At 40.2% G+C, this 25,479-nt stretch overlaps 3 protein-coding genes and 2 long non-coding RNA genes across 5 annotated transcripts in view; 3 read left to right on the top strand and 2 right to left on the bottom strand.

The window, feature by feature from the left end:
- Positions 1–25,479, bottom strand: part of LOC124326368 (speckle-type POZ protein-like) — a 315,941-nt gene that overhangs the window by 111,099 nt on the left and 179,363 nt on the right. The window lies entirely within an intron of this gene.
- LOC124326543 (SUN domain-containing ossification factor-like) lies at positions 15,330–17,040 on the bottom strand. The gene is made up of 5 exons (XM_046785444.1): positions 16,797–17,040; positions 16,291–16,579; positions 15,964–16,196; positions 15,726–15,899; positions 15,330–15,662 (listed from the first exon to the last, which is right to left on the bottom strand). The coding sequence occupies exons 2-5, from the start codon at positions 16,301–16,303 to the stop codon at positions 15,480–15,482; spliced, it is 603 nt and encodes a 200-aa protein (XP_046641400.1). The 5' UTR covers positions 16,304–16,579; positions 16,797–17,040; the 3' UTR covers positions 15,330–15,479.
- Positions 17,140–19,268, top strand: LOC124326169 (chromatin assembly factor 1 subunit B-like). The gene is made up of 6 exons (XM_046784850.1): positions 17,140–17,451; positions 17,524–17,656; positions 17,727–17,957; positions 18,024–18,175; positions 18,254–18,705; positions 18,772–19,268. The coding sequence occupies exons 1-6, from the start codon at positions 17,305–17,307 to the stop codon at positions 19,157–19,159; spliced, it is 1,503 nt and encodes a 500-aa protein (XP_046640806.1). The 5' UTR covers positions 17,140–17,304; the 3' UTR covers positions 19,160–19,268.
- LOC124326766 lies at positions 20,147–23,204 on the top strand. The gene is made up of 6 exons (XR_006915806.1): positions 20,147–20,235; positions 20,306–20,416; positions 21,771–21,865; positions 21,943–22,036; positions 22,099–22,190; positions 23,168–23,204. It is a non-coding gene; the product is annotated as an uncharacterized LOC124326766 (long non-coding RNA).
- LOC124326731 lies at positions 23,320–25,341 on the top strand. The gene is made up of 6 exons (XR_006915751.1): positions 23,320–23,464; positions 23,544–24,021; positions 24,100–24,261; positions 24,439–24,676; positions 24,741–24,888; positions 25,083–25,341. It is a non-coding gene; the product is annotated as an uncharacterized LOC124326731 (long non-coding RNA).

Below are 25,479 nucleotides of genomic sequence, written 5' to 3' on the forward strand. Positions count from 1 at the left end.
AGGATTGAATCCCGCTCCAAAATCACTAGACAAGGCGAATCCTTGAAATAATTTAACAGGTTAATAGCGTGCAAACGATAAAATTTACTTTCAACATTACTTCTAAAAGGGTCAGCCTCAAATTTTTCCCGTTGAGTTGGCGATGCCAGTTTGCACTTCAGTAACGCCTTTGCGATTGAAATTGACCGGATCTGAGGATCGATTTCATTGGTGATCGTTTAACTGAGCGCATTCTTGTAGTTCTTTGCTCACGCTACCACTCGCGGTAAATTGGAAACAAGAATTTAATGTCAAGTTTTAAGTTTTAACTGCTCTAAATAAAAACAAGTTACCTGAACGGAGTTGTTTGATCCAGTAGCAAACATTTGGTTAACTTATCTACGGACAAGGAGCAAATATTGTCCTCCAGCCACTTGTAGATGATAAAACTGCCGCAAGAATTTTGATTGATTTCCTATTTTCAAATGCCAGTTAATTAAAATGTATACAAGCTCATCATTAAACTAACTTACATTCAAGCGGTATAGTTTCAAACGTTCGATTTTGATATCAGATGTTGCAGACGTTAGGCAAGGTGAGAAATACAGTCGGAGTAAAGGCGAAACTGACGACACAAGCGATTCGATGACGTCGCCAACTTGACAGCGACTGACAGCCAACACAATTCCATCAAATTCACTAACTCCACCTATCAAAACAACACCACAATCGATTCTTAAAATCCATGACAATCAAGCAATTATAAAGCCAAGAAAACACTTTACCCAAAAGGTGATGATTGGTATTGATCATCGCCGACTGACTGACCGAGGAATTTGCATTCAAGTTTTGCCAAACTTTGTCATGGGAAAAAGAATACCTGTCGTGTATTCGACGTGGTAATTGTTGAATCGGCCAAAGAGATCCGACGTCGGCATCATCATTTTCTTGGTGGAGGACGGAGGGGGAAGAGTTATTCTAGGATAAAGATGAAACAATATTTGATTTTTCAAAGTTGTCAAGTAAAATTGATTCCAACATCGTTGATTTGTGTGGCTCAGTCACTGCCGTCCTGATGAGATCTGACGCTGTGTTTCATGCCCTCAAACAGCTGCTTCAATTCCAGCTGGATTACTATAAAAAAGATGTCAATTCTCGAAATTACAACTTGGCACATTTTTATTTGTGGGTGTAAGGAAAGCTCAGTTACCAGAAACCATTGACATTTCACACAATTTTACATTTTTCATCAATCTTTATGGAAAAGAAATAACTTACCATGTAATTTAATTTTATGTTGTAGTTAATCTCAATTGAAGGCTGAAACACCAGATTTACAGCCATGCTGTCACGACTGCAACATATCAGCATTAAGCACAGCACAGAACCACAGACTCTCTTTCCAGTTCCACCATAGACTAGTTGTCTAGTTCAGTTACTTTAAGTATTTCCATGGTATTTCCCAACCATTTTTCATCACTAGTTTAGTGAGACACCTGTAACAATGGATTTTGGTCTTTAAGATTAATAATTAGCAATTAATTTTATGACTTGATCAAATAGCAAAACAAAAAGAAACTTTCTTTATACACCGTTGCCAATAATCAATTTCAGCGATCACGTTTTTTGTTGCAACTTTTGTTTGAATTTGAAAAAAACGAATTATTTTGAACAAATGGCTGGTTTAAGAGACAGCAAAAAATACAAATGATTAAAATTCTGATCTGTAGATACTTAATAACATATGCTATACGATTTTTATGGAATCCGAATTCACCATGTGTGTTCAGCTGTCCGTGTGAAGTCCCGGTGTACTATCCCTTGTCTATAAAACGGAAAGGGGGAAAAGGGGGCGGAGTTTGTTTGTGTATCTGTCTGTGTGTTTGTCAGTCCGTGTGAGCGCACGCTGTGATTGGTCCACGGGCGACTACCTGCGAAAGGGTCGACATCGCCCGGGGCTACGACTGACCTCGCTCGGCGGCTTGACCAAAAGACCGCCTAAAAGCTCCAACAAAGGCGATCGCTCGCGGGCAAGGGATCCACGGGCAAGGGGAAACGGCACGGGAAAGGGAATTTGCATAACGGGCTAATTTACACTAGCCCAACTAAAGACCGGCCCCGGACGGGCATAAAGTTACTAGTCTCTTGTCAATAAAACGGAAAGGGGGAAAAGGGGGCGGAGTTTGTTTGTGAATCTGTCTGTGTGTTTGTAAGTCCGAATGAGCGCACGCTGTGATTGGTCCACGGGCGACTACCTGCGAAAGGGTCGACATCGCCCGGGGCTACGACTGACCTCGCTCGGCGGCTTGACCAAAAGACCGCCTAAAAGCTCCAACAAAGGCGATCGCTCGCGGGCAAGGGATCCACGGGCAAGGGGAAACGGCACGGGCAAGGGAATCAGCACGGGAAAGGGAATTTGCATAACGGGCCTTTTACACTAGCCCAACTAAAGACCGGCCCCGGACGGGCATAAAGTTACTAGTCTCTTGTCTATAAAACGGAAAGGCCCAAAAGGGGGAGGAGTTTGTTTGTGTATCTGTTTGTTTGTTTGTAAGTCCTTGTGAGCGCACGCTGTGATTGGTCCACGGGCGACTACCTGCGAAAGGGTCGACATCGCCCGGGGCTACGACTGACCTCGCTCGGCGGCTTGACCAAAAGACCGCCTAAAAGCTCCAACAAAGGCGATCGCTCGCGGGCAAGGGATCCACGGGCAAGGAGAATCAGCACGGGAAAGGGAATTTGCATAACTGGCCTTTTACACTAGCCCAACTAAAGACCGGCCCTGGACGGGCATAAAGTTACTAGTCTCTTGTCTATAAAACGGAAAGGGGGAAAAGGGGGCGGAGTTTTGTTTGTGTATCTGTCGATGTGTTTGAAAGTCCGGATGAGCGCACGCTGCCATTGGTCGACCGTTTTCTTCCTGAACAAAGGGTCAAAAACACCCGAGGCTACGTCTGACCTCGCTCGAAAAAACGACAAAAAGACTAAAAGGTCGGCATCACCCGGGGCGAGCGGGCATGCTTTCGTACGGGGTGGGAGGGTGGGGTCGAGGGTTGACACCCACACACACCGGGCAATATGGGAGAAGGGTGGGGTAGAATTTTTCCATTGGCAATTTCAATGTCCTCTATTAAATTTCTTGGCGAGTGCTGGGTTTGAACCATGGCTTCGTATACACGTCGGGGTTGAGTGCACGGCAAACATTCCCCGATCGAGTACGCTAACCACTACACTATGAACGGATATGAAAAAGTAACTTGGATTTTCAACCAATTCATGATATTAATCAATTTCCATTTAGTTTTGATTTAGTTTTTTTCTCTTACTTAGATTATTTATACTATACGTGACGCCACTATTATACTAAATTTAGGAAAAATAACGGGCAAGGGAATAAGCTTAAAAAAAAGGATTTCAATTGCGGAAAAAATAGATCCACGGGCAAGGGAAAAATAACGGGCAAGGAAATTTGCACAACGGGCCTTTTACACTAGCCCAACTAAAGACCGGCCCTGGACGGGTATAAAGTTACTAGTCTCTTGTCTATAAAACGGAAAGGCCCAAAAGGGGGAGGAGTTTGTTTGTGTATCTGTTTGTTTGTTTGTAAGTCCGTGTGAGCGCACGCTGTGATTGGTCCACGGGCGACTACCTGCGAAAGGGTCGACATCGCCCGGGGCTACGACTGACCTCGCTCGGCGGCTTGACCAAAAGACCGCCTAAAAGCTCAAACAAAGGCGATCGCTCGCGGGCAAGGGATCCACGGGCAAGGGGAAACGGCACGGGCAAGGGAATTTGCATAACGGGCTAATTTACACTAGCCCAACTAAAGACCGGCCCCGGACGGGCATAAAGTTACTAGTCTCTTGTCTATAAAACGGAAAGGCCCAAAAGGGGGAGGAGTTTGTTTGTGTATCTGTTTGTTTGTTTGTAAGTCCGTGTGAGCGCACGCTGTGATTGGTCCACGGGCGACTACCTGCGAAAGGGTCGACATCGCCCGGGGCTACGACTGACCTCGCTCGGCGGCTTGACCAAAAGACCGCCTAAAAGCTCCAACAAAGGCGATCGCTCGCGGGCAAGGGATCCACGGGCAAGGAGAATCAGCACGGGAAAGGGAATTTGCATAACGGGCTAATTTACACTAGCCCAACTAAAGACCGGCCCCGGACGGGCATAAAGTTACTAGTCTCTTGTCTATAAAACGGAAAGGCCCAAAAGGGGGAGGAGCTTTGTTTGTGTATCTGTCGCTGTGTTTGAAAGTCCGGATGAGCGCACGCTGTGATTGGTCGACCGTTTTCTACCTGAACAAAGGGTCAAAAACACCCGAGGCTACGTCTGACCTCGCTCGAAAAAACGACAAAAAGACTAAAAGGTCGGCATCACCCGGGGCGGGCGGGCTTGCTTTCGTACGGGGTGGGAGGGGGGGTCGAGGGTTGACACCCACACACACACACATATCGGGCAATGTGGGATAAGGGTGGGGTAGAATTTTTCCATTGGCAATTTCAATGTCCTTTATTAAATTTCTTGGCGAGTGCTGGGTTTGAACCATGGCTTCGAATACACGTCGGGGATGAGTGCACGGCAAACATTCCCCGATCGAGTACGCTAACCACTACACTATGAACGGATATGGAAAAGTAACTTGGATTTTCAACCAATTCATGATGTTGTTCAATTTCCATTTAGTTTTGATTTAGTTTTTTTCTCTTACTTAGATTATTTATACTGTACGTGACGCCACTATTATACTAAATTTAGGAAAAATAACGGGCAAGAGAATCAGCTTAAAAAAAAGGATTTCAATTGCGGAAAAAATAGATCCACGGGCAAGGGAAAAATAACGGGCAAGGAAATTTGCACAACGGGCCTTTTACACTAGCCCAACTAAAGACCGGCCCCGGACGGGCATAAAGTTACTAGTCCATATATAATAAAAGAACAAGCTTTTTTAGGAGGAGCCTGTTTCTGTCCCAATGAGAGCACGCTGTGATTGGTCAGTCCAGTCGCCCATCAAGAGGGGTGAAAACCGCCGCAGGTTTTCACCCTCCTTGCTGATGGTCAAATAGGGGGGGGTTGCTGCAAAGGGGAAAGGGGGGGAAGACAATGGGGTAAATTTCCGCGCCGTTGCAAAAAGAAGGGTGGGTTCTGGCTCACACTCACAACGCAGTACGTGCATCGATTTCTACGCGGCAAATATCGATATGTCAAATAGCACCAAATTCAAATCGGTATTTGTGTTCGAAAAATACTGTTTCCGCCCCCCTCCCCCCATAGATTTCCTCTCAGATCAAGTAACGTCTTATTTAAAGTTTAGCAATTAATGCAATATTCTTTCACGCGAAAATGTACTTATTGGCGGGTAGAATAACGAATAGGAACCCACGGGCAGAATAACTATGGACGAGTTATCCCAGGAAAGATTCGAAATTTAACAATATAGGTAGAAAATGACAATCTGTTGACTTGGCACGGGCAGATAGTAAACGGACATATCTTTCTTATAAAAAGATGACATTCAAATAAACATTTAATCGAATTTAATTAAAAAATCAATTGAATTCTAATCGCCCAATCAGCAGGCAGAAAAAAACGAATAATTATCGAAATAATAACAATAGAAGAGCCTGTCACTACGCAAGAAAAAACAATTGTTTTGTCTGGGAAGCCTGGGCAGATTTTCTACTATAACATTGGCACGGGCAGATGGGCAACGGCCCATGAGAATATAGCAGTAAATGATCAAAACTTATTTTTTATTCATTTTGCTTAACAACCTGGGATATAATCATAGGAAATGAATTACCCGCAATAATATTACATTTGTTAAATAACACGAATTGCTATCACCAGGAAGCTACCTATGAAGAAACGGACGTTGCCAAACAAGATTACATTTGGTTACGTCTGGCGCTGTTTACGTGCAACTCCTTGCTTTAAAAAAAGTAGAAAATGATTCCGACTTTAAGCTAGACCCTAAGTTCCCCGGTCTCGACCGGGCTCAAGTTACTAGTAGTCACATAATACATATAGATACATGGATCTAGTTTTTTTGCTCAAAACTTTAAAGGCACGCTTTAAAGGCACGCTTTAATATGCTTAAAATCTACCTGACAATATTGAGAACTGATTACATAACAAAAATCACTTGCCAGTCTTTTAAAAAAAATTCCGGAGGTATACCGGAAGTGACAACAGCGACTTAACCATTGAGCTGTCGTCAAAATTAGTTCAGGATAATTCTCGAAACCGGAAGTACGCGTACTTAAAAAAACAACATGAACTTTACCACAAATTTGACGAGGATCACGAATATGTGGTTCTTTTGCTCCTCGAATTAATATTTACTGAACTACTGTCTAAAATGAGCAAACCGGAAGTGGAAAAAAATTACACATTATAAAAAATCTAACAAGCGAGCTTTGTTGATCGTCAGTTTTCACAAAGAAATGTCCACACAATAGCTCTGCCAATGAATGTTTTAAGAGATTTGCAAAGTAACTGAAACTGACTGTAAAGCCATCTAGCGTTAGAAAAAAGAAACGTCTTTGAAGTAACACTTTGTTTTCGCGTAAGAAGGGCCCGATTTAGGAATTATTAAACAGACAAAAAGCTTAAAGCAAGTAGAATATTAGTAGATAATCTACCAAAATAAGTAAATTGTCGGGTACCTGGATAAAATCCCGTGGTGAGTAATTGCAGGTGTGTAGCAGCAAAAGCAGCGAAGCCTAGATGATGAACATACGTCGGGAAGATAACGTGGGTGGAAGACTGGAAGTCACTCTTCCGTCCTGTACAAAGGGCAGCATTGGCTTATGGATCTCTTGCGTGCTCTGCAAAATTAATGTATTACATTAAATGAAAATAAATAACAGTTAATAAAGCATATCAATCTTTACCTTTAGTCCTTAACTAAGAAGCACACTGAAATTTTCATGATAAAAAAACCGTAATAATGGAAATCACAGCAACAAACAGTCCTCATGTTGAGATTTCCTGATACTAAAGAAAGTGTCATGAAGTGGTGACATGGTGAAAGGTGGTATCAATGCTTACCTTTATCATACAAGCATGATACAAGTGATGAATTTAGAGAGGCATCAAGCAGAACTAGAACATGTTTGTACACACATGGCATTATTCACGTCACACTCTTCATGTCACTGAAACTTTAATTAGCAATGGGACAAGGAAATTCTTTACGTTATTTACAAATTTACGGATGAGAAATAAAACTCTACCTATCCCTTAGCTGGGTTGACTTCTAAACAGAAGTAGAAACAGCCATATTAACAGCAAACATGCTGTTGCAGGTTACACCACCAAAATTGTGAGATTCAGAAAAGATCCTATGTTCATGAACAAGAATACCTATGTTACATGAAAATCTGAATTGTAATGGTCTGGTAGCAGTAATGGAAAAATACCTTGACTCGACAGATTTGTATTCCACTAATATGTGGGCTTCAAACATTAGTTTTAGACTTTTGACAGCATGATGGGTCTATTGGGTGGAAAGTGACTGATCGCTAAGTCAACTTGTTGGAATGACTGACAGTATGGATCTAAAATTTGAAGAAATAAGTTGGTACAGTATAAAAATAAGGAAATCAGGTCAAGATAAACCTACAAAGATACGAAGTCAATTTGTTGTATGAAATCACAGGAATATAAGTTTAAATTAGCAACAATTTGCTTCGACCATTCCGCCTCGTTTCACGATGCGAAAACAACAATGGCACACTGGCGACATCTAGTAATGATTTTTGAATCTTACCTTATCAATGTGAATTTCACATTGATCAAAAATAAGTTTGTCATTTCACAATGGCGCCGTCCTCATTATCGATCGTGACTCGTGAGTTGCTGTTGCATATTCAAATCACTAATCAATTAATTAAGAGCTAGCATGCGCCCAACAACTGAAGATATTTCCGACCGCCAGATGTCCCTCTTCAGTGCCCCAGACTTGGTGGCATGTAGACATTGAGATGGATTACCACAAGGACTTTTAGAAAGCGTCACTAGAATGCGACACTAGAACGCCCACATTTATATTACCGACAGTAGAACGTCTAGATTTTAGTAACGACACTGTGCCGGGAAACTTCTAAAATCATAACGACACTAGAACGTCTCATGCGTCACTAGAACGTCCATAATTTAGCGGGAACGTCCAAATTTTAGGGACGACACGGGGGAAAACTCGAACGGGAACCTTACGGACACACGGCCACCGAGTTCGCACTTCGCAGCACGCGCTCGCCAAGCTCTGCGCCCAAGGCCACCTACAGCAGGCATCATTCAATTTTGTTTATTTTTCGTCATGATTCTATTTTAAAAATTCGAACCTGTCGTTCCTCTATGTCTTTTCCGAGACGAATGTTAAGCAATATTTACCCTCGAGTTCAAATTTGTGTTTTCTTTCTCTTAGCTTTATATTTATTGTTTTATTTTGTATTGTTTCTCGGACGAAGGAGGATATAACAAAAGTCAAAGAACGAAGGAACATAAGGACACAAATCACGATCACTCTCTCTCTATTCACTCCGTCATTCTCTCTCCCCTTATACTTTCTCATATATTCAACATGAAAAGTATTCGATCGTCGTAGATCGAGAGTTAAAACCTCACAGTTGTGATGGACGGCAAGCATTTCTATAAGGGACTAGTTATCTAGACCTCGACGAATATACGTGGCGATTGTTTTGTTGCCGTTGTTGTTTTTCAATCCGGCATCTCTCTTTTCCTCATCAAATAAATGCAGCTAGAAAATGTATCTGGCTCAATGTATCTGGCTAAATGTCTCTGGCTGATCACTCTGGATCACTCAGCGTACGCAGTCATTAGCATATGCATGCATAAGCCAATGGATAATAAAAACTACAGCTCCCGTATCATTATATCTACTGTATGTCATTTCACTTCATATCTGATTGTGTTCATTTCCCGCAGAGTGGTATTACCGGCCAGCACCACAGTCATCCGTGCACGCAAGAATAAGAAAAGAAAAAAAAAACGTGGTTTTGCTATACTAAAATGTAACGTCAGGTGCCTAAAATTAGTCTTTCTTCTTTTTCTTCTTAATTTTACGCCTCGACTAGTCAGTAATAGGCACATTGTTATACATCCACTCGGCTATGGCTGCTTAATTGAAGGCGGATTTGATATAGAGTGTTGTAATTGGATATTCAGCAACTTTCGTCTTTCGACAACGTATGTTGTGATGTCCTTAAACCGTTAGCCAACTTTTTGCAATCCAGACGAAAAGGATGCCGGATATTTGTCACCTAGAAAAATGGATTTAGGTTGATCCGGTTTGTCTCTTCATAATCCATAACGTTTTAATAATTATTTGGTTTGTTTTTAAATCATAGATTCCTCTAAGTTTGCTTATTAATCAATTGAACGAATCAGGCGATTGATTTAAATTCCTAAAATTCGTCGCTAATATAACGGTTGTTGAAGGTCCATCCATACCCATAGGTGCATACGGCACTTGGTATGGGGTGCCGTTGTACCTTTTTACCAACAAAGAAATATTAAACAATAAATTAAACATTATAATAACTTAAATCAATCGTGATCTTATATTCTATCATAAATCTAACATTCATTACACAATTCTAACATTCATTTAACATCCATTTAACACCAATAACGCCGAGGTAACACTCTTTTTATTCAAATAAAACATACAAAATGAAATGTAAAATTAATCAAACCATCTATCGATTAACATTAGAGAAAACAATCAATCTTTCGGGTAAGCTATTATTTAATAAACCATGTATTGGCAAACCTAACATTAAATTAAACATCATTCGCAATCTAACAGATAAATTGATTGCGATAAATTAATCAATCATGTAATCAAACAGTTTATTTTAATAACAATTTAAAGGAAATGGATATGGTTAACATTTTGCAAATGAATATTGAATTATATTCCTTGAATCAATCAATTAACAAATTAAGTGTAGAGGCTAAGCTAAAAATTAGAAATAAAGAATCATTAAAATTGTAATGTAATTGAAGTTTGAAAAACAATTAAGGAATCAGCAAAGCGTTTATTTGTTGGGTAATAGACTCATTGGCTTTGTAGAATAGGCTACTTCTCTGTCAGGCCACTAGAGGCATCATAAAATAACAGAAGTCCACAGAAGTACTCATACGCACGTAGTAGCCTACTCATATTATATATGCGCAACCGTCCGCAACAAGCAAAATTTGTCCCGCTCATATATAGGGCGAATTAAAATACACGTGGAAAATCAGCGAGAGGACTCCAACAACAAAAAAAAAAAAAAAAACGAACGAACATGGCTCACAACATAGTTCCACAAAATTGTAGCCGTGCCGTGCCGTGCCGATATCGAAAGCTATCACCGGAAATCTGGAGAAATTGTCCCATCACAGTTGCGCATATTGGTTGCATTTATTCGTTTTTATATCACGATTTCTGAAACAAAATATATTTGGGAACGTGGATTTAAAATTTTTATTCGTTATCAGAAAATAATTTTCATATTAAAACGAATGTGAACCAACACGCGCGAATCCAGGGACACGTTCCACCAGTGCATTTTCAAAAATAAAAAAAATGTGTTTGATGACTGACGCACCTTGTTTGCTACTTTAAAAGTTGTCCCTGATCTCTTGGTGAAGCCAGTCAATTTCCCGATTCCTTATTTCTGGTACATGTATACGATCTGAAATAATTTTTCGTAAAAATGATGGGGGCGAATGGGAATGATGGTAGATCGCAATTCTAGATATAACGTAATGGCATGAAATATAATGAAAATCAAGTACAGAAATTAAATTACAAAATTAGAAGATCATAATTGGTGTTTTGTGTTGCGTGATTCTGACCGCTAGATGACGAAGTTTAAAAAAGGGGTGGGGAGAAAAGAATGGAGGCAAAACCATTTGCCATATCCCATAGTTTATGCTCCGGGGTTAGTATAGGCTACATTATATCTGAATTTTCGTTTTATTTTTTTATTTGCCCGATTGAATAATAGATAATAGGTTTGATGCAGGTTTACGGAGCTATTATTTTACATTTGATTTTAAGGTTAGGTTTGATTGCAAGTTTGATTTGATAAATCTAATATCCCAGGTTTGACGCTATGTTACCCTTTGATGTTTGTTTAGATAAGTGTTTTATATAATGTTGTTTGTTTAATTATAGATTGATGTTAAATGATAGGTTTGTTGTTAAAAAGGTACAACGGCACCCCATACTTGGGAAGTCGACGGTAAAATTTAAAATAACTCATTAGAATAAATTAGAATTCGACTAAAGTGTAGTATTTTCTAATGCATTATTGCATTTCGTAAAAAGAGACAGAGGTAAATATTTGCTTCGCATTTATCTGTAATTAAACTTTTGGATAAATTAATATTGGGCAAATTTTTCAGATGCTACCGTTCCTTCCAAACCATCGCATTGCATATGGCGGTACTAATTACAGTTCCGCTAATATGCTCAACACGGATTCGTCGGTTCTCTTTTATCCGTCATGCACGCGGATTGAACGATGCGGCGGATGTTGTAGCTCGGACCTCCTCGTTTGTGAGCCCATCCAAACTGAAATCGTCCATTTCCAGGCGCTCAAGACAATTAATTTACAAAATATAATAGCTGCAGTTATTGCACGATTATGATCAAGCCTTCAAGCGTACGTGCCGAATGCGTGTCGTTGTGAATGCTCCAAATCGACTACCGTCGCAAATGCGAATCCGACAACCAAACCAGGTATTATTTTATCACGGAGTAATTCGAGTAATTCGAAACGGTATTGGGATTCAAGAAACTGCATTTGCAGATGCCAAGACCACGGCTACAATAAACAGTGTTCCACTGGGTTCTACTACAAAGAAGATGTCTACAAGGATGAATTTGAAAATGAACTGTTTAAGCCAAAAAAGACAAATTACAAAGCCATTTCTTTGACAGGTGCCAACCATGATGGGGTATCGGCCGGAGAGACATTGATTTCGACTTTTTCGATAACGAAACTGACAGCCGCAACTGGCCGTTATTCCTTAATAGATTAACAATAATATCGTGATTGACCGCCGACCAGCGCTAACGGCACGAACTGTCTGCAAGCAAGAGGACAAAAAGTCACGAGTGGTTTCAGTTTTCCAACAACTGGAACTTTCACAAGCCACGCCAAATACGCAATAATTAAAGCAGTGTATAATAAATGCCATGAAAAAATTAATTTTATCGTTCGAAACTTGTTGATGCAGGATATTAGGCTACGGAATTGATGAAATACACACATTTTTACGTTTTTGACGAATTTCTTTTTTCAACTGTTTCAAGGTAATGACAATGAGTGCTTACCTCGGTGCTTAATTTAATAGTCTTAGAACTTATAGCTCGCCGAGCGCGTGCTGCCAACAGAAGACCTGTCGGTGGTCGTGGTGTCGGTGGCCGTGTGTCCGTGAGGTCCCCGTTCGAGTCTACCCCGTCCTAGTGTCGTCCCTAAAATTTGGACGTTCTAGTGTCGCAGAGACAAAACTAGTTTTAAATATAGACGTTCTAGTGTCGCGGAGACAATTGTGGTTTTCCCGTTCTAGTGTCGCCTCTAAATGATGCAAGTTCTAGTGACGCATGAGACGTTCTAGTGTCGCAATGATTTTTAGAAGTTTCCCGGCCCAGTGTCGTTACTAAAATTTGGACGTTCTAGTGAAATGCGGACGTTCTAGTGTCGCTTTGGAAAAGTTCTTAAGGTAATCCGTCCCAATGTCGCTATGCCGTCACGTACAGAAGGAATCGTACCATGATCGTACTACTGAACTTGGAAAATTAAAAAATATGTTATCTCTGTTAAATAAAAATATACTCTCAGTTCTTTCTGCGAAACTCGGTAAATTTCACCGCTTATTTATCGGAACGTTTTTATCATATCTTAGAATAAAAACAGATTCTGATATAGGTCCGGGTAGGGGAACTGGACGAGGCGTTTGTTAGTGGTCGATCCTAGCACTATGAGCCCAAGTTTCGACTCCCCGAAAATACATAACATTTATCACGGACTTATTATCAAACAAGTAAAATTATCGATGGGAAATGAATATTATTAATATAATATGAATGGACGGCAGTTCGTATAGGAATTAAATTCTCTTACGAAGTATACGATGGGAAATAGGGAACAGCGTTTGTTAGTGATCGATCCTAGCACTATGAGTCCAACTCGAAATCCCCGAAAGCCGGTGTTTCCTATATTTTAAAAAAGATAGTATTTTTTTTTTGCTTGCTTTTCATTTCCAATTGTCACGACTAGAGCCGGAACAATCTCTAAAAAAAAATAATAATAAATGCGGATATCCGATTTAGGCCTTTTCCCTGTCAACATTTTAATCAATCAACTATCAGCAATCTAGAAAAATACAACAAATGTCCCTTTTTCTTCAATAAGAAATGTACAAAAAAAAAGTAAGGGTCATAGGAATTTTTCGATTCCGTCTGTACAGATTCTTATTCTTTTTTTATGATTCTGCGCTCCTTTCTTTTAAAAGCTACTTCGCATTCCACTCGTTTAGTAGTTTTCTTTAATAAATTGGGCTGCAAGGATTTTAGCTCGAGAGTGCCATTCCCAATTGTCGGATTTCAGGCGAATTTTTGGGGGGTGTATAGTTGACCTGGCATCTTTCGAGTGGTAGATGGATGCTTTGTCGTTGGGGAGGACATTATTAAGACTTCATGTCTCCTTTTCTTTTGCTGTTTCTTGCTACCACTCTTGCTCGATTTGCCCCTAGCTCTGTTACCATCAACTGGACTTGGATCGCGACTCGTTGTTGTACAATTTGAATTTGGGAAACTGAAAGCTGACTCGCATCCGGAGCTCGAGCTGTCGGCAAGACTGGGTGTTGGACTAACCTGAGTTTTCGTCTTGTATGGCTGCAAGGCCTTTTCTGACATATTCAGGGACACGGGCAAAGTTGTTTTGACCATCTCGACTTCTTCAACCTTCTGACCGACCTCGAGCCGGAAATCTAACGAAGCTGGCTCGTGCTCTTTTTGTCGGTTAGTCGGAGAATGACGAGGATCGGGTGGCTGATTAAATTGTGGCCGCGTAAAATTACGTAGAAGGAAGACGACCAATACTGCTATGACAATCACCTCAACCACCATAAGAAACAAGTGCTGTTCAATTGTCTAAATAAAATACAAAAAAACATCTTTAGTCAGCTAACAAAATCCAAAAAAGGAAATCGTTTGGAAAAATGGGTCACTTGAGCTCGAAGGACCAGATTCTCCTCTGCCAGTTTGTACGCCGAGGTTTTTAATTCGGCCATATCCCCATGAAGTTGACTTAGTACGACTTGATAACGCTCTTCTTGCGTGCTCATTCGCTGCAACGTGTCGTTCAAAGTCTAAACGGGAAAACAAATTTCTCAGATGACATTGATGTATTTTATTTTTTAAATAGAAATTGACGGAAACGAACCTGTAGAGTACGATTTAACGATTTTTGCATATCGTCTACTTGGCGTTTGTACCGACGGCTAAGCTCTTCCAAATATTGGCCGGATAACGACATGTTGCGCTCCAGCACTTTAATCCTGTTATATTAGTAATTAAGATTTATTAAACGTAATTATTTAGTATTGGTCTACTTCACTCTACCTGTTGGAAAGCCGGACAAACACCGATTCCTTCTGTGTCTGCTGCTGACGATGTTGTTGTTGCTGTATCTGTTGCTCCTGGGGCTGCTGTTGATCATACTGTTGATGTTGCTCTTGTTGTTGCTGTTGTGGGGGGCTGCGTTGCGGGTGGCTGCGTTGTGGGAGGCAATGGGCTTCGAAGGCTCAATTAAGAAGCCATCATTTGGGATAATGGTCTCCATTCCGATTGGTAGGTCATCCGACGACGTCGCTACTGTTCCCATTTCTTCAGAAAATAACTGCTCCAAATTTTCGAGTTCAGTCTGTTCAGCACTGGGCTGCTCAGCAGCGATGGATTCCACTTCACCGACCTGTTGAGCTTCAGTACACGGATTTACATTTTCAGGCACATCCAACTCCACAATTGAGGGTGAGACTGATTCCAATGAAGCTGGAATGTGCGGGTCTTCTGGCAAGATCCAGTGGCAAAGAGCTTGAATAGTCAACCGAGTCCATATGGATTCAGCGAAGCCAATTCTACCGAAGAAAATGTTTGATCAAACGACTCTTTCTGACATTGGAGGAGCAACGAAGAGTGAAGCCAAGGCAGTGAGGCAAGAAATTTCAATTCTTTCCATTCGCAGCTGAGAGATCCGTTGAAAGCTCGTGACACATTGACCGGCTCGACTGCTGTGTAGCAAACAGTCGGGTGTATCGCTTCGTTATTATCTGTTTCGTTAACGGTCACCATCACACTTTGCGGAGCAGGACTCTTGGTAAGGACTTCGGCTGCTTTCTTCACTATGTTGATGACAGCATCTTTGGCACTCCCAAATAAATTTCTTCCTTCCACGACGACATCGGTGTTGCTGTTATTTTTTTTGCAAATCAAAAAGCATTTCTTCCTCTGTTGAATCCTCTTCTTGACGGTGTGAAATTGATCCCGTCCGGGAATCTTCTTCATTGTCTAGCACCTCGTATTCGCTGTTACCGTAGACGTGAAAAAGTGAGATGGGACAAAAATGTTCCTTGCCATAGTGACTGACCAATTCCACCTATCAAATTCAAACAATTATTTTTAAAAATGAAGGAAAACATTCTCCATTTAGTTATCTCACCTTAACGAACTTGCCAAAGAGCTGCCTTTCCAGTGTGAAACTTTGAATGGACCTCTCATCAGCGGCGGTGAACAGACCAATCAAAGCCCAATCCCGAGTTGGATAACGGTCGCTAATGTAAACGCGGAAATCCTTCGGCGAGGATGAAAATAACTCGAAATTGGCAATGCCCACCTAAAAATTAGCAAGAGGAAGTGATAAAACCTCAGAAAAGAAAAATCCAAGCTAATCGCCTTACCCTTAGAGCTTGAATGGCTTCACATAATTCAATCACGAACCAAATTTTCGCCGAGCAGATACTTAAAAAATATTCATCTCTAGACGGGTCCAAAATGGCAGACGTGTGTTCAGCTTCGCTGTTGGCATCCAATATTTTCGCTCCGCAATCTGGCGAGGCATAGTTTTTTTGTCGCAATTTTGGGGTGGCAGACAATTTAGCAGAGGTTTGCACACCAGTACTTCCGTTTGCACCTACACAATTTGTGAATGTTGAAACAATCAGTAAACTTTCTCGATTTTATACACACAAAACTATATAAAATTACACTATAAAACTATAAAACACCTTTAACGTCCATTCACTGAATGATGGGATGTCATCTTCACTAGTTCCACGTACTCTCGTTGTTACGGGTCACATTGTTGGTCACATTAAGCACATTATTTGTAGTTAGAACATTTTCCAGTTTGACATTGGGCTCAGCATCAGCAGAGATAACCTCACTGGCAGAAATCTCGGGATAAGCAGATTCTTCTAGAATTTCGGTAGAAGATAAAACTTCAATACTCGGTACCGATAGATCCGTGTCTAGATTATCCACAGGCACTTGATGTCTTCACTTGATGTCAGGTTGCTGTTGAAATAATAATAAAAAATAAATAAATATGATGAAATAGATTTAACAGATGGATTGGATAATCACTAAATACATAGACGTGAAAAATACCCATTCAGTTGATGTGGTATAATGAAAAGAAATAAAATTCCGAAGGAGACTTCAAAGAAAATTTGACATAATTTAGTCTTCTTTATCTATGCTGGTGTGTACAATTTTAAAAGATCCACGTCACCTGAATGATCATAATCCAACTAGCTCGATATAACAATGGTTACATCAGTGAATTTCTAAATAGTGGCGTTTCTAGAAGATAACCTTGAAATTCTTGCTTCATACTAATGTTCAGAGACAAAAATGAAACTTTTTCCGTTGAATTAATAACCGTGTTTATTAATCACTTTAATCAATAATTCAGATAAAACCAAAATCAATCAAAGGAAAATGCCACCACATTCTTTCAGAAGCCAAGCTTCAACCATGCTGACAAGTGACAACAAAACAAGAAGAAGGAGGGGCTTGACGAACCCACCCACCTAGCCCTCGTCAACCACCCACCCACCCAACTTCGAAATGCCGATGTTGGACGACGACGACGACGTTTGGACAACGTCCAAGACCATTCCTCTCAGCCCCACCCCCGTTCATACTTCATAGTCTGTCAACACCTCTTAGTCTGTGGTCTGGTCTTACACTTTAATCTTGCTTTTATTCTACTGGAAAAAAGGATATAGTAGCATAAAATGAAATACTCTAATCCTGAAATTTCTTGGCACAATCGTGATCCAGTATTAAGTATCGACTTTCAGCCACAATCTAGTGATGGCCTACTCAGATTAGCAACGGGAGGGAGTCAAGGGAATGATCCCTCTGAAATTCACGTTATTGTGGCAAGTTTCTCGTTGGGTCTTGCTTTTTTTTCACAATTGGATTACAATCTTATTTTATTTTGCTCTTATTAGATGTGGAGTGTAACGGTTGGACAAAATGGAGCAGGTTCTGTGGAATTCCTTTGTGAATTAAACCGTCATGAAAAATCAGTTAATGCAGTCCGATTCTCACCAAATGGAGAAATGCTAGGTTCTGCTGATGATGGTATTGTTCATCTTTCAAAAAAAGCTCTGAATATTTTCTGAATTAAATGTTGAATGTTTGAAATTCATAGGAGGTATAATTATGATTTGGATGCACAATCATGATTGGAAACCTAAGTCAGACTTTTCTGATTTCTCTGCCGAAAAGGATTCTGAAATCAAGATTAAAGAACAATGGACTGTTAGTAAAGTTCTTAGGGGACATATGGGAGACGTCTGTGACATGTGCTGGTCTCCTGATGGCTCAAAGCTTTTGTCAGGGTCTGTGGATAACACAGCCATTTTATGGGATGTCATCAAAGGTATGAATAATTAATCTATCAAGTGATATTGACTAATAAAAACACTGTTAATTGCTATTTTTAAAGGGAAACGAATCCAACTACTCTCAGAACAAGAGGGATTTGTTCAAGGAGTAGCTTGGGATCCCAAGAACAAATTTGTTGCAACATTAAGCAGTGACAGGAGCTGTAGAGTTTACTCACTTATGACAAACAAAGAAGTGAAAACAATATGTTCGGTATTTCATTTTATTCTTCAACTCATTCCATTTTGAAAAAAGCTAAAGTGTGTAACTGGAATTAAATTATTCTTACAGGTGCTAATAAAAAATGCCGATGGCGAAGAAAAGCCTAACCAAATTTTTCACGATGATACCCTCATGACATTCTGTCGTCGCTTGAACTTTTCGCCGGATGGTAGGATTCTCTTTGCCCCTTGTGGCCTTTTGGAACTTGATGAGGTTGCCACTACCGATGACAGCGAATCCACAAAGAAAAAAATCTACACCACTTACGCATTTGTTCGCTATGATGATTTCTCGAAGCCAGTTGCGTATTATCCATCATACGATGGCTATTCGGTTTCTGTTCGCTGTTGTCCGATCCTGTTCGAATTACAACCAGGCCAGCCATCTTTATACGACATTCCTTACAGAATGATTTTCGTTGTCGCAACCGAGAAATCTATTTTGCTCTATGACACGCAGGAGAAAGAACCTTTTGCACGAATTAGTCGTATACATTACACCCGCCTTACCGACGTGGCCTGGTATTTAGTATATATCGACGACGTTGTTCTTGCATTAGATTTATAGTTTCCACGTTTCTCTTTCAGGTCTAGCAATGGACGGATCCTAGTCGTTTCATCTATGGATGGTTATTGCTCGATTGTAACGTTCAGTGATGGCGAGCTTGGAAAACCTTATGAGACCGTGAAATGTGTGGAGGAAGCAGTCTCGCCAAATTTACCTTCCAGTTTCCAACCATTACTACAGGGGGAAATATTCAAAAAAAATGTTCAGCCGGTAATCGATGACGAAGATTTCCACCTGGCCTACGAAGTCAACGAAATGACCCCGGACACTCCTGCTGCACCTTGTCCTCCTACCCACAGCACGTTGAATTCCGAATGCTCGACCGCCCAGGAAAGTCCGAAATGCGTCAACGTTCGCAACAGTCCGAGACGTGTTAAATTAGTGACGCTTTCCAGTCCCAAGAAGTAACCCTGTTCCTGTAGATGTTTTATTTCGTATGTAAAAAACGAACCCCTTCTTACCTAAAATTGATCCTTATGTTTGTGTTCAAGTTCGAATATAATTTACATTTAAAATATATTATACGCTGATGAGAAACCGGAAGGCTTAATTTATCAACAGATATGATGCGGTTTTTCTAAACTTTTCATAGAATAACAAACAATACCCTTTTTTTAATGGCGCATTAATTTCACTTTGTCCCCGGGTTGTAGATTACAGATTTTCTATTAAATTCTTGTTCCCAGAAAAATGAGAAATTTTTTTCTAGTCTAGGAATTTTTATTTGCAGTACAAATCGAATCTCGAGCCTGCTGTTTATGAAGATTTCCGTCGATCGGGCACTTGCCGTCTCGGTATTGCCAAGCAAGGATTCTTCGAGGTTAATGTAGATTTCGCCTTATTACCTATAACAATTCTCCTCTAAAACTGCTTTTAGATAAAAAGTAAGTCTTAATGGGACTTATTGGAAGAAAGTTATTTATTGGCCTCCATCGGGTGGTAAATGTGGTGACGTCAGGTAATTCCAAGGGTAATTCGATACCGGAACCGGACCGAAAAGCCTACGATTCTCAAATTTACAAGGCGCTTTTCTTATTAAACCGTCGGGTCGGGATTGGCTTTCTTTATCTTTTTAGTAGAGAAATTTCTTGCCGGCCATGTCGTTTTTTATTCAACGTTTAGAGATACTTGAGGGGAAAAGCTGTCGTTTTAGTTCCGAAAACTAAATCGATCGTTGCAGTTAATATAATTCATTCGACCTGTATCTCTGTGCTTTAAATATGAAGTAATTGATTTATTCTTTCTTACGTAAATCTAACGTGTAATTATTTTTTTTTCGCACAAAATTGTTGCAAAAGCACGGAAAATAAATGCGCCACTCTGGACCAGGTATAGGTAAAGAAAATGTAGATAGATGTCGCTAGTGTTTGTTTGGTTTTCACCAAATGCGGCTGACAGACTGTCATGGCTGACTGTCTGTGGTTGGTGTTAGTATGTTAAAGCAATGAGCTTTCTGAGCTTCTGTCCTTCGAGTTTCAACTCTGGTGAGATTTCAGACTTGAAAATGTTTTAAGTGTGTGCTTTGTAATAATTGTTATCATATTTCCATAATAGTCATGTCATGGGCAGTGCTTTGTGTTGCGACTATTAACCTGGAGAACACGAAGACTTCGTCACATGCAATTGTGCTGGGTCCAATACATTTTCTATGAAAAACAGCTTAAAGTAGGTAAATTTAATATTTTCTTTACTTTCTAGTATATTTTTATTTAAGATCGGGACAACTGTGATGTAGCAATTTATTACTGTGGCTAATAGTTGAACCATGAGGTGATTGATACTTGGTAATCAATCTCTTTGTTTTGATTTCATCCAGAAAAAATATAATTTTCATTCCGCTTGCTGGAAAGTTTGAGTGCAGAAGGGAATAGCTTAACATCAAATTTTTTTAGGTATGGAGAGATAAATATTGTAAAGGGACTAAAATCTGTTATCCTTTCTTCTTTTAGTGCTAAGGATTGCCAGTTTGTTGAGTTTTGATGAAAATACTTTAAACAGTTTACTCTGGTTATTTACTCCTTTTCCATTGTAGTTAATGCAAACAGAATTATTAGTTCTATTGGTCAACATCTACTGCTTTTTACTTTACAGGCTCGTTATCTTCTTCATCAGCAGTATTAGGTGATCCTTCAGTGACTTGTTATGCCACTTGTTGTAACTTATTACGTTGACGGCGGTGACGTTCAGGGAAGGAAACGATTTGTTCGGAAAGGAAAGCCAAAAGGGAAAGAGTTAACCCGACTAGTAGAACGATAAATGTGCCAGTCAAGTTCTTGAGAGAAAGAGGGGTATGTTTGTTTGTCGGGGTTGTGTAGCCGCTTTTAAAAGTTTCCTTACATTGTCGAGGCATTGGGCGGAACCACAGGTCCCAGTATTTGATCAGACCCATTTCCTGGAGCTCCAATAGCCTTTTGGTTGAAAAGAGTGTTTTGAATGGGACCAGTCAGATTTTAAAATAATTGCCTTTGATTTTCTTACCGTTTACTAACGCTAGAGTCCACACAGCGGTGATTAGAAGATGAAGATATGGTAACCGTTTCAATGTGCAAGGACCGCCTGTTATTAGACTTAACTTTTCCATTTTGATTGACTTGTATTTTGTTATCAGAGATTGTACCCTACGATATCAAGTTGCCAAACACATAGAGTTATTGACTGCCTAGCCACTGTTATGGATTTTCTTGGGATCCCCTCTTCTATTGGGATCGAAATTCCAAGTAGCGCTGCGTTTGATTCAAAACGGCGATGACGCAAACCATCGAAATGACTATTCCCAACCAGACCTGAAATTTGATTATTGTAAGGTCTGTAATAACGACTGGAATTATGCTGCCTTCTCCCGTCTTGTTTTAACGTTATACCGGCCATTGAAACGGTATGACGACTGAGTTTATGTTGGCCGTTTCCTCAGGGGCGGGAAGGAGGAAAGCGAAATATCCGTAATTCCAAGGTTATCTCTTCCGCTGTTTTCAAATTGAATTAGTCTATGTGTTTAAAAAATCTCAACTCGATTCCACAGGTAGCTGAAAAGTCCTCGGCCATTTGCCTTTAGCTCCAACCAATTTTCCGTCACTCGGACCATCTCGTACCTTGAAGATGCAAAAGAATTATAAGGTAATTATTTAAAATGTGAATTAAAGAAATTGCAGTTCGTTTTTTTTTTTAAGTTATTTTATTTTGCTTACGTAAAGTTGAAGTTGGCTGACAGATAATCTTAAACAACGCCTCCTTCGAGCGGCCCGGACAATCATTTAGGGTTACCACTCCATCGAGGCTTAAACGAGGGTACGTAATTACACGTTAGTCAAATCGCTAAAGCTACAAATTCAAATTTTTGTATTACCCAGATGACGCGGAGGTGTTGCCCTTTGAGGGGTTTTGGTGACAAGGAGTCACTGAAAGAAACGCTAAACCAAATGAAAAAAAAATATTAAAAAAGGTAATGCTAGATACGACATGAATCTTTTGCTTTCGCAGAGAATAATGTGTATTTGTTTGCGACCAACGATTCTTTATATATCCGAGCTATAACCAGGCAGAGTCCTTTCCGTCTATTCGGCGTGAAGAGAAAAACCCGAATTTCAACACATTTTACTGCTTAGCAACGAAAACAAAGCAAGTGTCAAAACATCGTTTGACATGCGCATACTATATTGGGACAGAAACGCGTTTGTCATGTAACAGGGTATTTTTTTACCGTTTTTTTCATTCAGCATTAAACGACACGCGATAGGTTCCGGCGGTCATCAACTATTAAAGATGGTAGACCTGTCAATGTCAAAGACAGGATAAGGGCAGCTTCTGTAAATGTTATTCATTTATGTTTAAAAGCTGACATTAGGATCTCATTGTTGATTTGCGGTTACAAACTCCATAGGTCTAGAGTTCAGGTATTGTCAATCACTCATTCGACACAGCGCGTTTTAGATACTCATAAATCAATTGCAGAAATATGATTTTTTTTTGTTTTCCGCTTCTCATGATGGTTACGTAAAATCATTTAAGTTCATTTTTGAGTTATTAAGCGTTGTTGTGAACGTAGCGGACGAACTCTGACCAGAGAGTCTATCGAGCTTTAGGAATTGCGTCAAGTTTCTTATTTTATTAATTTTATTCAACCATGTTTTATGAGAAGCTTTAATTTGTATTTTTTAAATTAATAATTTGCCTTTTTTTATCTCTATTTTGAGATTTTCTGCTCCGGCCGCAGGTGCAAGGATCATGTGTTTGAAACTTAGATATAAGTTTGCAACAGAATATTTTCAAAAAAGCTGACTGTTCTTCAAACGGTTCGAAATTGAAGATTTATTCATTCACCGAAGAAATGAGTCAAATGACTCAAATGTCAATTGGTATATTTAAAGTTAGTTTTAAGCCATAACCATTTGATATTTATTTTGATATTGGTTTTTGTAGACCCATCCCCAGCAACGACAACCTGCAGAAAGAAAAAGGCCAATTTCCATGGCCTTCAGACTCGAAGGTCACGGAGATCATTACGTAAAACGTGTCATGCTGTGGTGTAGAGGTTGGGTGAGAACGGGACGTGTTTGTTTCATTATCAAGCAGGTACAATAGCCACAAGGCTTAAGAGGTGAGGGTGAGAAGAAATCGTATAAAAGGAGAGAGAAAAAGTGAATGACATCAGTCGAATGATCATCTCCGACACGTCAACAACTGGATTCTTCGTCGTATTACCAGTTCGCAATCCGGGTAAATATTCTGTATTTTTACGTGGAGTTTAGTATCAATTTCCATTATTCATGATTTTTGAATATTGAATGTTGTCTAGTTAACTTTGCCGTTGTGCTGCTATTGGTTATTGTATCGTCGATGGCTGGGTCGATCAAGGGTGTACCGATGTCTCTTGGGTATGGCGGTTACCAAACCGCAACGCCTCCGCCTTACTGCAAAACAACATACGCAACGACTAGTTACTACACCGAAGTTGCACAGTTAGGTGTACAGTTACACCACCACGGGTCAAGATTATTACACCACAACTTGTGCTGCTCCAAGCTACTACACCGAAGCCCCGAAGTTTTGTTCTTCCCCGAGGTACACAAGACACAACCAAAGCGCTAGAGTACTACACCACTCAGGTATGCTGCCTCAACCTACGACACCGAGGCTTCAGCTTAGTCGAATACTACACAGAAGCGCCCAAGTACGATAGAAATCAGTCGAGTGAGCATCTCCGACACCCAACACGGCAGCCCCGAAATTTCGAATAAACTTCGTTTCAATCAGTGGAACGGCAAAGAGTGAAGGTGAGCTCTATATTATTTTAATTTTGCGGAACATGTACTAATGACTTGTTTTTCTTCCTTGTATGTTTTTCGGAAAAGACGAATTCTACTGCAATCCCGTCGGATTGAACGGTGAAGATAACGGCGGCGTAGCAGTCGTACGTGGACACCGCGTCGTTAAACTTGACATTGTCGGTCGGAAAGCCGAACTTGACGATAGTCGTACCATCACTTAATACGACAAGTGTGTTATTGCCACGGGTAAACATTTTATGCTCAACGAAATTCATAAAAGTGTTAATGATAACACCTTTATGGAATATCGAACAACTTTGATAATCTTCCTGTTAGATAGTATCTGAGAGCCTATTTAAACTGCTAGCAATTTATTTCTGTAATTACGAATCACTCTATAAATGGCATTTATTTTCTTGCTAGGTGGTAAACGAAACACTTTTCCAATCCCTAAGCGGTGCCCCTAATGATTTCCAGGAGTACGTAACGCTGTTCCGCAACATCGATGGCGATAACAAAGGCCGAGTCCCCCTAAATATTTGAGCCAATGGACAACCGAGAAGATGGAAGCGGACGGTGTTCATTTGTTGCGAAAAGCTAAGATTGAGGGTGCAAGTTTCGAAGATAACAAGGTCGCATTCGACGAAACGACGGTCAAAAGGTAATCAGTTATTTCAATACATGTCTTAGCGATGTATATTAAAATCTAAAAATTATTTCATCAGATTAAAACTGACCATGTCGTCGCTGCTATCAGTTTGGACGAGAACACGGATTTGGCTGTCGCTTCTGGTTTGGAATTTGGAAATATATTCCAATTTTGGTGGTTATCGAGTCAATGCCGAGCTTGAAGCACAACCAAACGTTTGGGTGGTAAGAATCCTTGAACATTTTTCATTTCATATTAATTTTAATACTGGTGGTTGAAACTTAATCAGCATTGACTGCTCTGATGATATTGCTATAGATAGTATATTATGAAGTTCTTGTAAAGTAGTTCTATACCTTTAAAGTTTGGATGTTAAATGAGATTTTAATATTTAGTTTTGGATTTGTCGTTTTATTAGGCTGGAGATGTTGCCTGTTTCTATTATTATATCAAATTGGGCCGTCGTCGTGTGGAACATCATGACCATGCTAGTGTATAAGTATAACTCTGCCCCGAGTTACATCACCAAAGAGGCTGAGTACTACACCGAGGTTTTGAAGTACTACACCATCAAGGTACCGGAGTACTCCACGACTACGTATGCTGCCCCAGCCTATTACACCGACGCCCTCAAGTACTACACCGAAAAGGCCGAATATTACACAACCGCGTATGCTGCCCAGTTTACTACACCGAGGAATCCAAGTATTACGCTGCTCCAACCAATACCAAACAGAGGCTCCGGTTTATTTCACCACCAAGTCCCCGAGTATTACACTACAACCTACGCTGCCCCCAGCTACTACACTGAAGCT

The sequence above is a fragment of the Daphnia pulicaria genome, chromosome 2 (assembly GCF_021234035.1).
Source record: "Daphnia pulicaria isolate SC F1-1A chromosome 2, SC_F0-13Bv2, whole genome shotgun sequence".
Lineage (NCBI taxonomy): Eukaryota > Metazoa > Arthropoda > Branchiopoda > Diplostraca > Daphniidae > Daphnia > Daphnia pulicaria.

Bases quoted from the DNA above. Each gene is read 5' to 3' on its own strand.
- LOC124326543 (XM_046785444.1), bottom strand. The intron at 15,900-15,963 runs GTAAGGCGATTA...GCTAATTTTTAG, and splicing joins AAGCCATTCAAGCTCTAAGG to GTGGGCATTGCCAATTTCGA. The intron at 15,663-15,725 runs GTGAGATAACTA...TGAATTTGATAG, and splicing joins TCTTTGGCAAGTTCGTTAAG to GTGGAATTGGTCAGTCACTA.
- LOC124326169 (XM_046784850.1), top strand. From the start codon at position 17,305: ATGAAATACTCTAATCCTGAAATTTCTTGGCACAATCGTGATCCAGTA. The intron at 17,657-17,726 runs GTATTGTTCATC...TGAAATTCATAG, and splicing joins GCTAGGTTCTGCTGATGATG to GAGGTATAATTATGATTTGG. The intron at 18,706-18,771 runs GTATTTAGTATA...TTTCTCTTTCAG, and splicing joins CGCCTTACCGACGTGGCCTG to GTCTAGCAATGGACGGATCC.